Genomic DNA, 12,861 nt, shown 5'->3' with positions numbered 1-12,861 from the left:
TATCTAAGCAAACAGTTGACCTAGTAAAGTTTCTAAATCTAAACGTGGCCCTTGGGGAGTGGTAAGATGACTGAAGTTGCCATTTGGGATACCTCTCTGATTTCCCCCACTTATTTTCTCTTTTGTGATGTTTCTTAGTTTGACTCCGACATGAAAGGTCAGCCCACCCATTCTCTCCAAATTAGCAGCATAGTGGCATTCTTAATTTTGTATATATTTGTTTAAAACATTTCTCTGCTGCCTTTCCACCCAAATTGGGTCCCCAGGGTGGCCCAAAGAGATTCACACTTGTGGTTAAATCCCCCCTCCCCTTCTTTTACTCGTTTATTTATACTCCCCTAGTCTTGCCAATAGGGACCCAAAGCAGTTTTCAGTACTGTTCACCCCTCCTCCATCTTATCCTCAACAACAGACTTGTGAGGTAGTTAAGGCTGAGAGAGTGCGATTGGCCCAAGGTCACCCAGCAAGCAGAATGGGGATTTGAACCTGGTTCTCCCAGAAACTAGTCTGACCCTCTAACCACCACATCACACAGGCTCTCAATATTGAAAAGCATAGAATTATATTATTGACCCCAATGCACTTGTTAAGAAGATAATACGATGTCTTGAGCATAGAAAAATGTTCTGATGTATACACGAGCGTCAGATCTATATCTCCTTGCAAAAAATCCATTTAATGCATCTTCCAGCATTGTAGGGGAAAAAATGTGAGCATTGGCTAGTGGATGCTAGGGCTTAATTTCTGGATATGTTGTGTTGATTAGTAAGGCCAATTTTTGGCCACTTTGGCCGTATCCATACCATAAAAGGATTTAATAGGAAACTAGTTCTGTGAATGGGCCTAAGGATCTCCAGCAGAGAATTCCCAGCACCCTGATCATGCGGTGTAAAAACAATTGTTATTCCCTGGTGTTTGGTGGTATGGAGGAAAATGGGAAGTCTGCTTTATACGCAGAAGGTCCCAGGTTCAATGCCCAGCATCTGCAGATAAAAGGAGCAGGTAGTAGAAGACCTCTGCCCTAGACCCTGAAGAGGCACTGCCAGTCAGAGCAGACAACATTGAGTTTGTTAAACCAATGGTTTGACTCAGTATAATGCAGCTTCATGCGTTTATGCTCTCTTGCCCTTGCATTGGGCCCATAAATCTGAAATGCCTCTGTATGGTGTCCTAAGGAAACCTAGCAGCCACCAACAACTGCTCACTGAATAGGAAAGAGGACGAAACCAGCAGGCTTCCCTGACTTAACGAGACTCATTACGGCAACATTTGAGACGTTCTGTTCCAGCCGAATCTCCAGAATGACTCATGCTCTCCGCAGGGGAGATCCCCAACCAGGAAGGGAAAACTCAGGTTGCACTTCAGAGAAGAGATAATACCTGCCTAGAGTTGGACACGTAGCAGTTGGGAGTTGGCTCCCTGACTGGATCTAGAGTGGGGTGGGTTTTTTTTTTTGAAGTCTGGCACAATATTTGTCTTGTATCCATGCACTACGGGCTTTTTTGGGCCTCCCCAGGGAGGAGGCTGCCAGGCATATGAAGTAGGTCACAAGTGCTGGGAGTCTGTTGCTGGAAGCGGTGAGAGAACCAAGTTCGAATCCTTGCTCCGCCATGGAAGCTGAGCCAGTAATGCTTTGTCAGCCTAACCTACCTCACAGCGTTGTTGTGAAGCTGAGGGGAGAATGATGTAAGCTGCTTTGGGTTCTCCCTCATTGGGGAGAAAGGTGGGATATAAATGAAATAAATAAAATTAAATGGCTAGAGGAGGGTCCCTTCTGGTTTTCTGAGCCCCTCAAGTAGCAGTTAGAGAAAAAAAATCTCTTATGTTTCCACCCTTTGGATCAGTGTCTGAAGCTGGCTGGTGATCCTGTTACCGGTAAAAACAGTGAGGAGGCTAAATAATCTGCAATATAATAATAATAACAACAACATTCGATTTATATACTTCCCTTCAGGACAACTTAACACCCACTCAGAGTGGTTTACAAAGTATGCTATTATTATCCCCACAACAATCTCCCTGTGAGGTGGGTGGGGCTGAGAGAGCTCCGAGAATCTGTGACCAACCCAAGGTTACCCAACTGGCATCAAGTGGAGGAGTGGGGAATCAAACCCAGTTCTCCAGATTAGAGTCCTGCCGCTCTTTACACCAAACTGGCTCCCTCATCACCTGATACATCCATTCATTCATACATACGTGATACATACATTCTCAAGTGCAACTGCATGCTGCATGTGAGAATTTCCAGATACTTGCCTGCTAAAGAGAATTGATGCAGACTTGGGGAGGGGGAGAGATTCCAGAAGACAAAGTAAGATTTAAAAGGGGATCCCCAGGTTATATTACTATTACTGCTATTATTATTATTACTGCTACTACTAACTTCATTTATAGCCTGCCCCTCTCATTGAGACTTGAAGCAGATTACAAAATAAGAAGAACATTCAATCAAAAAGCAAAACTCTCTAATAAATAAAACAGGGTAGTGGGGCTAAGATTACAGAGCTGAAAATTATACAAGCAAAAAGCTGTCGAAGGCAATTCGGCTGTTTAAGGCTTGACATTCCATAATGCAAAGGTAGAAGACATTGTGTTGCAGTGAAAAGGGCTGATATGTACAATAAGCATAGCCGTATTCTACAATACTTCCTTATACCATAGTCCTTACTGCTTTATAAGAATGCTCTCCTGAACATTTCTGCTTTGCACATTCTGCAAAACAATAGAAGCATGAGGGCTTTCCTAATAATCTCAGGCCTGCTGCTCCATAATACGCAAGCCATTCCAGAGAATGTGCATGAACAGATAGTTGCTGATTGTACCTGTTTGCAAGGTGGCACCTTCAAAAGGCTTTGGTCAGATGAGCATCCTGCCTGACATTGGTCCCTATTCAACAAACATGGTGGAATCTCCAACTCTGCGGGTGTGTGGTCACTGTCTGGTGGCAGGGGGTTTGCTGGGTGGTGCCCAGTGAATGGGAATGAATTGTGATTTGCCAATGCTTTTTCTTTGCTCAGATCACGGGGATGGCATTCAAAGTCTGAGGGAGAGCATAATTGCCAATATAGAAAGAAGTGAAGATGCGTGGCCTCCGGCCTGTCCACCACTGGAGGCATTCAGGTAACTTAAGAGCGGAAATGCAAAATGGAATGCACCATTTGGGGGAAATGCAAAATGGAATGTACCATTTATGTGTGTGTTGGGGGGCTATGCATGCGTGTGTGAATAAATAGACTTTTAGGTTAGTTTGTAGTACTCTTTCTACCTTTCTACTCTTTCTTCGGAAAATGGTTTTTAAGTTTTTAATTTTTTTTTTAAACACCATCAGCAACATACTTTGATTCTGGGCAGAGATGGTTGTTTTCAAGTAACTTTCTTGAATGTTACTCCCTTAAAAAAAAAAATACTGAAACATTCCCTTTACGGTATGTTTTCCTCGCTTTGTAAAAAAATAAGCTGTGGAGAGGAATTAAATTGGGAAACAATGGTGGGGAAAGGGTTAGATACTCCTCATCGCAGAAGTATTTCAACACTAATCTGATTTAGGTCTCCTCGGGTGCAAATCACATCAGATCCCCCACTTTGCATCTTGTTTGATCCTTGGTACTTAGTACTGTGCTTAAAATGTTGTTTTTAATATTCTTTATTGAGTCTGAGAAAATGTCACAGCCACCTGAGGAGTTCAAAGGAGAGACAGCACGCATATTGGGGATTTCTTATCGGTTCAGTGGGCCAGCTCTTGTTTATTTCAGTATATCAGTTTTTCAGCTGGCTGTGAAATAAATACTGTGAGACTCTTTTTATCCATTCAAGTTAGTTCTGGTTTTTTTTCTTCATTGTCTGCCAGAGAGAGATTAGTGTAAGTGCTGGAGTCTACAGTCCTAGCTGAAAATTAAGGAATTTTACTGGCGGGACACTCTACAGAGAGGATAGTGGTTTTTTTTTTTAAAGGAAAAAGATTGCATCTGTTTTTAGATAATCACTGCCGATTGATTAATTGAAAGTGAGTCTCCCAGATAACTGAGATCCAAGACAGATAATAACAATAAAAGTAGCACAAGAGACCATAATTCTAAAAATGACAGAAGTCAAACAATTAGCAAAAAAAACAAAAAACAAAAAAGTATTAACCACAGCCATAGGACCCTAGCATTCCATCTCATAGAAATTGACCACGGGGTTGGATCTGGGAAGCGTGGGCTCAGATTCTCTCTTGCCCATGGTCTGAATTCCAATTTTCCATGTTAATTTTTCCCCCTTCCTCGGTATATTTCTAGAGGTTATTGTGAGAACAACTGTGACATTGGAAAGATTTATTCTCATGTCATCCTATGATGTGGCATCTTGTTCTGCGTCATCTTACAATATTCCTACAAGGAGGACACTTCTTTGAATAAATTAATGTGTTTCTAGGTCAAAACGTGTTAAATCAACATGTGGCGTGTTTTGCATTGCATGGTCAACTGCTGCATAAAAAGGTAATGGTAGTCCCCTGTGCAAGCACCGAGTCATTACTGACCCATGGGGGGACGTATGCATACAGCAATTGAAATGTGTGTAGAATCACGACGCATTATGAACTACGTGTATAACATGCTCACAAAGCCTTCCATGTAGGATTTGGTAATGTGCTATCCAGTCCTCCGATATTAGTAGGTAAGGAATCTGTGAACAGTTCTGCATATCCACGTCTGACATAATCTCAAGCCATTTGCTTATTTGGTCAACGCATGGAGAGCAGGAGTGGCCATTAACAGGCCGGGTTCGCTTCTGTATGATCCTGGACTCAAGAGCATGGCACATGCACACAGAAGACGGCTCCACATGTACACTCCCTCCTTGTGATCAGAAACATTAAGAAAGGAGCATTCTCAAGCACTGGGAGGGAGCCTACCTGCTGACACTTCCTCTGCGTGGCAGTGTCGTTCTCACAAGCCAGCAATCACATGGATGTGGCAGTGGTTGGTGTGCAGCATGCTCGTGCCCACTTTCTGTGCATTCAGAGGGGTCACGTATAGAGGCCTATATAGACCATTTCCCCCCATGTTATATGGTACAAGGAAATGCCATCTCGTAAGCCTTGTGTGTCGGGGTGTAATCCCCATTGAACAAAGGGAACTTACTGCTGGATAATCAAGCGTAGGTTCAGACTGCAAATCCTGTGCCCCTAATACAGTTTACTCTAGTTAGCAGAAGCTGGCTAAAGTCTCAGGAAGATGTCTTTTCAGGTCAAACTACCTGTGATCATTTCGTTTTGTGAACAAACAAAATAAGCAAAAAGCAAACAAAATAAGAGGGATCCCTGCCCTAAAGGAATTTTCCGTCTGAAATCTACAGTGAAGAAGGCAACTAGGGAGAGGAATGAGAAACAGGGGTAGCATTTAATACACTTACTTAAACTTCAGCTGCGGTCCTGTAACCACGTTTGTAGGAGTAGGATTTAGAAATCATAACTTAGGAATCTGCCATCACCAGGCATGCTGCTTTTGGTCTCAGTTGTATGTCTGTAAAATTGGAGTAATAAATCAGCCTCTGAGGCTTATAGGAAGGTTAAACAGGGTCAGGGTTGTGCATGTATGTTGAAAGTACTATAACTTTGGGGGGGGGGGGGTTTGCTACTCTTGAGATTATACACTATAACATTGTATTATGAGACTCCTGTATGCTCCTAGCATTTTATGCCTGAGCAGGATTTTATAATTTAAGGAAAGAAAGATTGATTCCCTAATCAAAGCCTTGGAAAGTATTACATTGGTTAAGATTTTTTTAAAATAAAACTGTTAAAACTTCAGCCTGTTTATTGTCAACTTAAGCATGTGGGTAATGGAATGGATAAGGGACTTGGCCAGCTAATAATGAGGTGTTTCTCTATATATTGGTCCTTGAACCTTAGCTTTCCTTCCCATGAGGACAGTAACTGGGCCAGAAGTTGCTACTTGCATACAGCTGAAGGTAGGAAGCCTAAATTGGCACATATCCGCATGTGAGCTTTGATCACAGTCTGGTTGAGACTTCCTTCAGGTTGTGTGGGACAGGATCTAAGGTATCACAGCAATTTAGGCTGGTTGTCAGGACAGCATTCCACAACAATAAAACACGAGTGGTGCAATTGTGTTGCATTTTTTCCCCATCACTGTCTTTCAAATGCTGGGTACCTTTACATCATTTTCCAGGCCTGGCTTCCAGTTAAACTGGCACCATTTTTTAGGTTGAAGTGCTCTTGCATAGGTGGGATAGGAGAGGCTTCTTCAGGGTTGCCTGGCAACTGGAGGCCAGGAGGGCACAGTGTCCCCCAGCAAACAGTATGGCTGAACTTGTCAGACTGTGGATGGCAGGTTATGGCAGATAGATCCTTGGCTAAATGACTTTTATTCAGGAAATCAATCTTGTTACATATACACAGGTCCATAGGAGTACATGAAGTAAAATGCAGATGAGCATGGTAACTTCTCATTGAAAGGAAGAAGGCTTCAGGCTGTTACAGGACAATATACTCAACCAACACCTTCCCCCCTAAACCACAAGTACAGAGGCAGTCTGGGAAACATTTCCAGAGTTCACACACTAGACGGGCAGGATACTGAGCAATGCAACACTTCAGACACTCAAGGTCAGATTAAACAATATCAATGGAAAAGAATGTCCACAGCTTTACCAGCTCCCGTGAGAAAACGAAAGCAGTTATTGAAAGCTAAGGAATCAGTTACGACATGAGATCAGTTCTAAGACTGAGGTGACTCAGGACCACAAGCTTAACACTGGCATGGATGAATGGGTACAGTATTTGAATGCAGGACTCCCAAGCCCGAGTCTTGCCCTCTCATTAATTCATTGAACTGGCTCTTGGGGTGAGATGAGGATGTATGTGTAATTCTTGAGAGAACAATGCATGTGGTTGATTGAAGTTGGGCTAATCTTTGGTACTTGAGTGTTTGAATTGATTTGACTCGTTTCGTAATAACTGAGCAGGAAATGGTGCCCCAATGATATGCTGTTTTGTTTGCCTTGGCCTGGGAGCACTGCTTGAAATGTTGATTGTTTCATTGTGTCTTGTGCATTTAGCATTTTGTGGTTACTTATTTGTTAGCTGCCTGGAGTCTTGCGAAGATAAGGCGGGATATAAATATTTTAAATAAACAAATAAGATGCATTATGCAATGGCCTCCAACTGCTGAAGCAAAGATAAGACGCCCCTGCCCAGCTCTTCTTTGTAAGTAGAACTGTCAATCAAGACTTTTTAGCTGATTACCAATTTGCTTCTTGATTGAGTAATCAACTAATTGCGCATATTCCCAAACCTCTGGTGTAGATGGGTTTCTTTTCTTTTTTGGAAAAGGGTGAGCTAACTGCAAAATACCTTCAGGAATAAAAGCTCCCATTTGTTGTTAGAAGGAAAAGTTCCTTTTAACTTATTTTTTCTAGCTCCTTGTTAAGTTCAGGGAACTAAAGCAGGCGCCTAAATTAAATGAGCGGGCCCTTAACTCCTGCATACCCATCAATTAATGTTTGTTCTTGCCTTGTAAAAATTGGCCCTGTTTAAGCTCTATTTTTTTAGCCTTCCAGAAAGGAGCATCCAGCCAATGTTTGGCTGGTTGTGTTTGGAGTGGGGGTGCTGTCTTCCCAACCCCTGGGTTTCTTAGAGCTGAGCGTTCTACAGATTCCTGCTCTAGTTCTTTCACCGTGTCCTGACAGGGATGATTGTCTTTTGAACATGCTTCAGAATTCTGCTTAATAGATCAAATGCACCCCTTCATACTCTGCTGTGCAGATGTCTATCCGTCTCTTGTAAAACAAAGAAGTTAGTTGAGTTGCTCAGTGTGGGTGTTGTGCATGTTACTGATGGCCATCTGGCTCATCAGCTTAGAACAGTAAACGGGATTATAACTTGCCTTGGCTATAAGGAATTTTGGGATGGGATGGGTTTTGTATCATTTGCTGAAGCATTTCTTAATTATTTGGTTTCCAGAAAATGGATCTGTAAACGATCTGAAGACTTTCTCACATCGCTTAAGCAGATCTGTATCACTTATTCTAGGGGCTAATGGTGTGATTTAAAATCATCATAGTACGAACATTTTGGTAGCAGAGAGAGAAGTCAGCTTTGATAATAATTCTAGAGGTGTAGCAGGGTTAATCTGTTGCTTCATAAGCAAATGGGAGTCTTGTGACCCCTTGAAAGCTCACAAAATATTACTGTTCTTCAAAATTTCCTTTTATTATTCAATTCTATTTATTTTATTAATTAATAATTAGATATTATTATTATTTCCAATTCTATTACAAAACCAATTCACTGCCCTCCACAGCAATTGTATCGAGTCAAAAAATGCGTAAGGTACAACTTTATCCTGAAATTTGCTATTCTGGAACACGATGAAGAACGACTCATTTCTCAACAGATCTGTTTGTTACTTTACCAGACATATTCTTAGACCTTATGTAATGGGTTAGTTTTGTTATTAGAATGATTTTCCACAGTAGATTGTGGCTTTGACTCTTTCCAGTTGGCCATTAGTCACAGCCTAAGAAAATATTACTCCAGAGAAAGCTTTTTGTGGACTGGAACCCACTTCTTTTTATGTAGTGAGTGGTTCCTCACTAGGCATTGACTAGCTTAGCAAAACTAGAGAAATGGTCTTTGTATTTTTCTTGGCTAGATTTGAATTTAAGACAATTACATTCCATCCTGTCCTTCCTGCATTTTGTGTATATTTTTGGCATACCTCCTACATAAAACAGCAGCATAGTAAATACCTGTGCCTTGCGCCAGAAGAAGTCTGTGCATGTTTGTGCTGGAATAAAATTTTGTTAGATCTTAAGGTTCTACAAGACTCCTGTTCATTAAATGGCTTTGAAAGAAGGGAGACACTCGTGCCTGGATTTCTTCTTCCTTTTTGCCATGCTGTCAGTATTGCAGGCCCTGACCTGGATGGTCCAGGTGAGCCTGATCTTGTCAGATCTCAGAAGCTAAGCCTCGGTTAGTAATTGGATGGGAGACCTCCAGCAGAGACCAGGGCTGCAGAGGCAGGCAATGGCAAACCACCTTTGTTAGGTCTCTTGCCATGAAAGCTCCACCAGGGGTCACCATAAGTCAACTCTGATTTGAGGGCTCTCTCCACCACTACAGTATTACAGACCTGGGGGAGGAAATCCAGTACAGAAATATTTTTTCAACGTGTGTCACTTTGGGCTGGCTGGCTGCAGCCAGAACCTCTTAATAGAAGTTGTGAACTCCAAAGCCTGTGAAACTCACGGACTCCTGTGAAGACCCTAAGAAGTATGACAAGAACTTGGCCTGTGTGCTGCCACCCACCTCTGGCCGAAGGAGGGAATTGCGGGAAGACCAGCAACATTGACAAGGAAGCATCTAGGTGTTAGTAGGCCCGAGTTGACCCCAGACTCCTATAAAGATTTCAACAGCAGGAGACAATATTGGGGGAAGGCCTTGGCTTCTACGCCCTGCTGATGGCCCTCTAGAATAATTGGTTGGCCGCTGTGTGACACAGGATGCTGGGCTAGAGGGACCACTGGTCTGATCCAGCAGGACTCTTCTTACATTCGTCAAGGTGTTCATGCTGAGCAACTAGGAGTCAGTGTTCTGAATGGCTGTGGGCCGCCTTCATGTTGTGCCCCCCTGCTTTGCCTTGCCCTCAGCTCAACAGATGCCGGGGCTGACAGCTGCATCATCCCATGGTCTACCACCCATGTAGAAAAGTATAGTGATGGTGGGCCCTTAAAGACACTCCCCTGTCAGATCTCACTAGAATCAGAGATGTGTTCCTCTGCTAACTCCTGGGAGGTGAACAGGAAACCCTTACGGGCTCTCTCTAACCAGCTAAAGCTGTGGAGAAGAGGTCTCATTTGGCTGGCGGGAATGATTCCTCTTGCCTTCCCCAAAGCTCTGGTAAGGAAGAGAAGAAGAAATCTGTCCCTGCATGTGACCAAGCTCTTCTGGAGTGGGGTCAGGAACTCTTTATCTATTTCTTCTATGGTTGGCTACCACAATTCATTTTTAAAGCAGCCTGTAATTGCACTGTAACCCGAGTCTAAATTTTGGGGCTTTTGCTCAAGAGAAGAAAATAACAACCTCCTCCCTATTTCCCCCCTCCATTATTTGTGATATTAATTACGTTGTGTTGTGCATTGTATATTTCCCATTAACAGTGTAATGATGTTGCTAATACAGTATTTTCTTCAGTTCTTCAATCCCGACTCCACTACATAATGTTGTTTTACTAGGAACCTTTGTTGATAGACTCAAATGTCAGATTTTGAAATCTGCTTGCTGATTGACTGAGTAGCATTGTTCTACTAGAGATCTTTGCTGTTTGATTCAAATATTGGTGATGTTATCATGTTTTGTAATAGGCTTATGAACTGACTGAATAGTTCTATTGGTCTTGTAATCCACCTTGAGTCCCCGTGAGAAAGGCAGATTATAAATGAAAATAAATTAAAATGAAGTAAACAAACATGCAGGAATAGTTCTGTAAGTAACAGAGAGGGATAATTTGGGTATTGTTTTGGGCAGCAGCCCCACATCGCTCCTGAAGTACAATTCTGCTGACACACAGAAGAGTTTCAGGTCAAGGTTTGTCTGGCATGGAGATCAACAGTAGTGCTTGCTAAATAGCTTGGTTTTGGGTTTCTCCTAAAGGCTCAGTTTTTTTTACAAAAGTGACCTTACTGTTCACTAATCTCTTACATATACGATAAATCCTGTTAAGAGTATGCGTTTAGCACCATTTCTGATGTCCAGGAAAGGTTCTGAACCGCTGGGAGAGTTGGCATTTGTATGATAAGGATGTTCAGCTTATATTTATCTTGGAACAACTTTGTTTAGCATGCAATGTTCTTTTTGTTTTGCAGTGCGCCAGAACTTCGTGGCTTTTTCCAGGCAAACAGCGTGGCGTACTTGGCCCTGATATTCGAGAAGGAAGACTCCTTTTTGGGCAGAGAGGTGACTCTTTAATTAACTGATTGGTATATGACTTAAACTTGGAAAACATGCAGGAGTCCCTTACCAAGTTGCCTACAGTGAGTAAGAATGATCTTTGGTGACCAGGTAGAAAAACTTTACACCAAAGAAAAATGTGCCCCCCACACACCATAAATGTCAGCTATTTGGTATTTGTTGAAAAGTAGCTGGTAAAAAAAATTCTGGACGGGTATCTGTTGGGAACTTATGTGCAAGACTGTTACGGGGTGTTCTGGATCCCTTCTGTGCTCCCATAATGGAAGGATGTTTCGTTACACAGGCACTTTATAAGACCTTCTAGGAATGGTTGATTCTAACACTGTGCAAGAAACATACTTGACGAATCTGGATTTTTTCAAAGCGCTTGTTAGGCACTGGAGTGCAGATGACCAGGGCAGGATGAGCTCCAGGAGTTGGCAAGCAGTGTCTTGCCATTGCTCCCTTTTTTTTTACACAAAATTTATTATACAAAAATGACAAGTATAACCCAAACAACCCAACAAAAACCCCATATCAGCCATTTAAACTACCTTACAACAAATTACAATCAAAACATTTACCATAAACAATAAAATAAAATTACAATAAAAATGGGAAAGACCAGCAAAGATGTCAATAAGAAACCTACTGCTCCCTTTCATTTAAAAATCTCCTGAAGCTAGAAGGCTCTGTACAGGCACAGTTAAAAATCACAGGGCTGTCGGCTTACAATATTTATTATTTTTTACTTGATTTATACCCTGCCTTTCACCCCATTGGGGACTTCAAAGCAGTTTGCATCACTTTCCTCTTCTCCATTTTATCTTCACAGCAACCCTGCAAGGTTAAGCTGAGAGGGAGTGACTGGCCCAAGGTCACCGAGAGTGGGACCACAAGTGACGCCTGACACAGATTGGACACTTGTCTGCTTCCCTCAAGTTTTGATGGGAAATGTAGGCAGCTTGGCGGAATGTTGGACAAGTGACAGTTGAAAAGTCCATTGGACAGCAGTCAGAGAGCCAAGCTGCAAGACCAGGATGCCTACATTTCCCATCAAAACTTGAGGGAAGCTGACTAGTGTCCAACCTGTGTCAGGCGTCACTTGTGGTCCCGCTCCCAGCAAGCTTCCATGGCAGACCTGGGATTCAAACCCGGGTCTCCTAGACCTTAGTCTGACACTTTTACAGTGAAATCCTAAGCAGAGTTACTCCAGCCTAAGCCCATTGATTAATCTGTTTAGGATTTCACTGTTAGCCACTTTACTACACTGGCTCGTGAAAATTTTATAAAACGAATGCAAAATGGGTAAAAGGAGTATGTGGGGGAGAGCTAACTTTGGGTATTTAAGACTCAGACATCTGTGTTAAGTTTCAGACACTCCTAATAGGCAAGGGAGCAACCCTGGAAGTCTTGTTTGACCATACGGTATTCACATGCTGTTTCCTGGCAGTAGGGATAGGGAAAGAGCTAGAATGGGAGTGGGTAGACGGTATGAGTTGGGTTAGAAGCAGAACAGGAAGCACACGTGTGGGACCTGAGATGCCAGATTGTCTTTACCGTATAACATTTTTAGGGTGATCGATTTATATTCATGGTTGTCATCCTTTCAGGTAAATACGGTATTAAAATTATATATGAACAGATGTGTATAGCATACTCAGACCTAAGTCTTAACCTAAATCTAAACATCCTTAATTGAAACAGCTCTATTGTTTCTTAGCCAAAGAACAAATAGGATGCATATTCAAGGATGTAAGGAAAGGTTTTTTTTTTTTCAATAATAGCTTTTGTAATAACAGCTGGAATAATCTCTTTAGCAAACAGTACGTTCCTGAATAAAGTAAATTCGGGTTACACAGACAATAGTACTCTGTGTGCTTGTACAAATACCAGCTTCAGCATCC

General features: G+C 42.2%; 1 protein-coding gene across 1 annotated transcript in view; it reads left to right on the top strand.

Annotated features, from left to right (window-relative positions):
- The window catches only part of QSOX1 (quiescin sulfhydryl oxidase 1), a 90,073-nt gene that overhangs the window by 38,074 nt on the left and 39,138 nt on the right, over positions 1 to 12,861 (top strand). Inside the window, exons 4-5 of the mRNA XM_054979734.1 lie at positions 3,018 to 3,120; positions 10,870 to 10,960. Coding sequence (XP_054835709.1) covers positions 3,018 to 3,120; positions 10,870 to 10,960 — 194 coding nt within the window. The remainder of the gene's footprint in view (positions 1 to 3,017; positions 3,121 to 10,869; positions 10,961 to 12,861) is intronic.

This window comes from Eublepharis macularius, chromosome 5 (assembly GCF_028583425.1).
Source record: "Eublepharis macularius isolate TG4126 chromosome 5, MPM_Emac_v1.0, whole genome shotgun sequence".
NCBI lineage: Eukaryota > Metazoa > Chordata > Lepidosauria > Squamata > Eublepharidae > Eublepharis > Eublepharis macularius.
This window is presented reverse-complemented; position numbering and strand designations above follow the sequence as displayed.